Below are 5,050 nucleotides of genomic sequence, written 5' to 3' on the forward strand. Positions count from 1 at the left end.
TGCTGAGCATGACGTCATATGGTGTGGAATATCCCTTGGGTCAGTTGGGGTCAGCTGTCCCGGCTGTGTCCCCTCCCAGCTTCTTGTGCCCCCCCAGCCTGCTCGCTGGTGGGGTGGGGTGAGGAGCAGAAAAGGCCTTGACTCTGTGTCAGCACTGCTCAGCAGTAACGAAAACATCCCTGTGTTATCAACACTGTTTTCAGCACAAACCCAAAACATAGCCCCATACTAGCTACTGTGAAGAAAATTAACTATCCCAGCCAAAACCAGCACAAGATGGAAGACCAATTTTCTAATAGTGCAACTTCTCCATGGGAAAGAACACCACTAATAACGCAATGCTAGATTACTTAAGCCTGAAAATGTATCTAATTCCAAGCTATTTTATTATTTTTTTCAACCAGTCAGTCCTCAGGAACAGGGAGAAGGCTTACAGACGTGTGACATAAGCAACATATGCTCCCATCCTGATGATGAAAGGATGATAAACACATTTATTATTTCCAGATGCAAAACACAAAAATCACCAGCCTAGATCACATCACAATAATCAAATTATTTTTAATACAGGAGTAGCTCTGCTAATTTGGGTTTTGCCATGTAATGTTTCGTACATTTTTTTCCATTTGGAAGCCAAGTCATTGATGGAAAACTTTCTTCTGCTTAGGTGAGACGACCATCCATGACTATGGCAAGTGTTTCACACTAACTGCTGAATCCTATCTGACATGTTGATTATCATGATCAAAACAGCTGCAAAGACTTCACTATATCATTTTATCTGATGAATTCATTGCTCTCTCTTCCCACAGTTCACTACCTGAGCTGAATTCTCTTGGGGCAGTGGAGAATATACAGGCTACTTCCAAAATAGTCGAGACACAGCTGGATGCAAAGACACATACCTTGAAATACTGGGTATAAAACATGAATTCTGAACCACTGAAGCACATTAAGACCTGAATTCCTAATACAAACACCTGGATTCTTGCGTCTACCACCTCTTGTTTTCCATTATAGACATGACCACCTGCTAACCTCATTCCAAAATGAGATCTCATGCCTGACAGCATACCTCCCTAGTCCTGGCATTGTTTGTTGCAATCATCTGCTCGTATCTGTACTGAAATGTATTGCTCTGCTTCAGCTTTTCCATATACAGAATCTTTATCGTGAATGGTCTGAGAAAAAGATGCATGAATTTTTTTCTATAATAATAGCCATTGTCACCATTCCTATGATCCAAAGAAAAAATTGAGGGGAACATAAATAAAAATGAAACAGCAGTAACTGACAAGAAGAGGAAGGAGTATGCCATCCATATGCAAGAATATATGCTCCAAACAAGTTCAGAAACATAAATCTAGCCAAACATGAACAACAAGGGTCTACCAAAGGCAAGGACAGACTATCCCAAAAATGGGAATACTAGCACTATCTGTTAATAAAGTGTTATTTATAATACAGTGTTGATATGAGTTATTGTGTATTTATCCCTTACTTAATTCTGCTTCTAGAAAAGGCAGAATAGGCCATTCTACTCTGAACCAACATTTGCCCACTTACTGCACTCCAGCGTTTTTCCTGGATCCTCACAGTTAATTATCAGCTTCCAGCTAAAATGTTTTGAGTCCATGTGATGACAGTTTTCTTGCAAGTGCCTATTAAGCATCCAAAACAGCCAGAGGGACAGGAAAACTGAAGTAAGACAAGGAAGCTCCAAGCATGCTGCAACCCTGCCAAGCAAAACACATCCTATCATTTTAAAAAATTAAGCTGTACATACTTGAAGCAGTCTTTAATCCCTTAATGGTATCTATTTTAACGTTTCCTATAAAATTGATTCAAATTTGAACTTAAAGGATACGGCAGAAGAGCTCCACAGCGAACAGACAAGATCACCCAGGAAGGCTGAAAAATAAAAACCACAAAACATTAAAAACCTTGGTCTGCATGTGTGAAATGTGAATTACCTTCCAAGTTCATACTACAGCTAGTTTCAATATACATCTCCAAGCTTTGACAGTCTAAGTGTTTCACAGACATTGTACTTAGGCCTTTACAAAAAAGACTGTTCTGATTTATTCGTAAGAGTTAATATAAAGACTGCTCAAAGGTTGTGCAGCAATATGGGAACAAGACCCCCTTCTCTTGTCCTTCTATTGTGCCAAGAAAACCATTTACAGTATTTATTCATCCTCTCCCTTTTTTCAGTTTTCCGTGCTCTAAAAAAAAATCCCCTACCTTACACTCATCACCAAGGAGTCAGGAACCATAACCTTATATAGAAAGAAATTTCTAAACACACAGCGATGAGGGCTGCTAAGCACACAGGTGATGACCCCTAACTGACAGTATTCTGGGACAGTATTCCCCCCTCTGGGAGAGAGGGAGGTGGTGGAGAAGGGAAGAGATGTAGGACAGCGATCCCAATACAGCATATAAGGAAGAAGGAGGAAAGAGTGGCATCACATTCAGTATGAAATTACTTTTCCTCAAAAACCAACCAACCAAACAAACAAACATATTGTGGTAACTATGTATATGGTGTCCCAATTCTTGCTATTCTCTCTCCCTTAGAAAAAGGCATTAAAAAAAAGAACTAAAAATATCCAATTCGTAACTCCTCAATCCTCTGCAAAAAAATTGGGAGATTTTCCTCCCTCAAGTTTCTCTTTCTTATCCTCTATGCCTTTTCTCTCAATAACAAGCTACCTTTGCCTCTAACTTCCATTCCCTTAACACTTAGTCTAAACAAACAAACAACAAACAAACATATTGTGGTAACTATGTATATGGTGTCCCAATTCTTGCTATTCTCTCTCCCTTAGAAAAAGGCATTAAAAAAAAGAACTAAAAATATCCAATTCGTAACTCCTCAATCCTCTGCAAAAAAATTGGGAGATTTTCCTCCCTCAAGTTTCTCTTTCTTATCCTCTATGCCTTTTCTCTCAATAACAAGCTACCTTTGCCTCTAACTTCCATTCCCTTAACACTTAGTCTAATCTTCTTGATTACAGATCATGCTGTGATGTTTTCAGGTCAAACTAAGTCACATTACTGAAAGACTTTTTCTCGTTTGGCAAAGTTTAGCTAGTAGCAGTTATAAAGAAAATTAAATCATTTAAGTAAATGGCATTAGAAAGCAGAAAGCACTGTTATGATGCTGATGTCCTCCCTTCACATGAGAATGGCAGCAGTCTTCTTGTTTATAAGATTAAAATTATGCCACAGAACACTTCAGAAAAAGGAACTAAAAATTAATCAGCCCACCCACTATAACCATAAGGCCTCTAGCTAAGCACCTTTTATTTTTTGGAATTAATTCATACTTCTACACTGTCAGGTGAACTCTCATGACATAAGCTATCAAAATTCCCCACTGCCACCTGCAACCATATGGAAAAAATAACCCAAAATCATGTACCCAAAGGTACTGGCAGTGAAATACTAGAGTTTTGTCTTCTAATCACTCTCATGACTTGCAGTGACAAGTTCACACATTCAAACTTGAAGCCCAAAATCTTTCAATGTAAAAATAACCCAGTATTGCAATATGGTAACAAAATACCGTTAATTCCAGTATGAGTAAGAAAAAAAAAATTAAAAAATAAAATCAAGAGAAAAAAAAATCTATTTTTCTACAAGTTCCTATTGTTTAAAATTAGCGTAGCACACATATGCAGAATCAACAAAATCGTTTTGCACCTGGCCAATTATATGTGTTTGAACAAAAACCCTCAGCAGTCTACTACTTATTCTATATTGAGGTTTTCCATTGCCAGAAGCTTGTAAGAACCTTCCCATCAGAAACATTTCTGAAGTATAGCTAATAGGACACCATCTCACAGATGACTGAAGGAAGAATCTGGAAAAAACAAAACAAAACAGAAAACAAAAAAACCCCAAACCACTGATAGATACAGAGCAACAAGAGAAAGGAGAGAACAGAATTGTAAAAGAAGTCAATCAGTCAGGATAAAAGTTTGCATAACAAGAATAAAAGATCTTTAAAGATATGCTTCATTTGGTCATCATCCAAACATGAATATTTTCTGTTACAATAATGAAGTATCCACATCAGTACTTTGACAATATCATGGATGAGTCACTCACCTTTACCACAGGGAGATCAAAAACTTCACGAGATTCTCCAACTTCTGGATTGTCCCCATCTTCTGAAATAATATGTGAAGCCAGTGCATTGTAAGAAACTTCCTTTGCTTTCCCAGCTTTCAGAAGTTGAATAACCTAAACCCAAAAGAGAACAGGGAGAAGTCAACAATTTTTAGCACCTTTTATTTAAGAAAAGCAATAATACAAGAACTCATATACACTCGTTAGTGTATATGACCTTCTCTCTTGGTTGTCCTCCTGTAAGTGGCTAGCCACTCTTTTTGAAGTTGCCAAATGCATCCTATTTAAAACCTGATCACCAATGGTTTACACCTCTGACATATTTTAATCATACAAGTTGAAGATTAACTTTCCAAAATCATTCAGGCTGGGGCAGAAATCTGGAAAGTGTCAAAATTTTTCCAAAACATATATTCCTTAAAAAAGATCTGTAAATAATTTTCTCTCAGTGTAAGAAAACCCTTCTCCTCAGTGTTTGTTTTTGTATTCAAAATAATTTTCTCTCAGTGTAAGAAAACCCTTCTCCTCAGTGTTTGTTTTTGTATATGGTAGCTTTGGAAGCATTTGAATATACTTTAAAAGAGCTTGAAGTTTAAATAAAGGTAACCCAATGGTTACCTTAGAAAAGGCAACATCATGACCGTACATTGCAGTCTTCATAGGATTTCTTCCAGATTTGGCCAGTTATTTACTTGGGTAGAGAAAAAAAAAAAAAAGATGTTCATGCATTTTCTGTAAATGTACACTTAACAGCTAAGAAAAGAATTCCATAGAATCATAGAATCATTAAGGTTGGAAAAGACCTCTAAGATCATCAAGTCCAACCATCAACCCAACACCACCATGCCCACTAAACCATCTCCCCAAGCACCTCATCTACACGTCTTTTAAATACCTCCAGGGATGGGGACTC

General features: G+C 37.4%; 1 protein-coding gene across 1 annotated transcript in view; it reads right to left on the reverse strand.

The window, feature by feature from the left end:
* Window positions 1–4,785, reverse strand: part of PAXIP1 (PAX interacting protein 1) — a 34,494-nt gene extending 29,709 nt beyond the window's left edge. Inside the window, exons 1-3 of the mRNA XM_019474252.1 lie at window positions 4,756–4,785; window positions 4,117–4,251; window positions 1,868–1,911 (exon numbers count right to left, since the gene is read on the reverse strand). Of these exons, the coding sequence (XP_019329797.1) occupies window positions 1,868–1,911; window positions 4,117–4,251; window positions 4,756–4,785 (209 nt within the window). The remainder of the gene's footprint in view (window positions 1–1,867; window positions 1,912–4,116; window positions 4,252–4,755) is intronic.
* Window positions 4,786–5,050: the final 265 nt, after the last annotated feature.

The sequence above is a fragment of the Aptenodytes forsteri genome, unplaced genomic scaffold (genome assembly GCF_000699145.1).
Source record: "Aptenodytes forsteri isolate BGI_AS27 unplaced genomic scaffold, ASM69914v1 Scaffold296, whole genome shotgun sequence".
Taxonomy (NCBI): Eukaryota; Metazoa; Chordata; class Aves; order Sphenisciformes; family Spheniscidae; genus Aptenodytes; species Aptenodytes forsteri.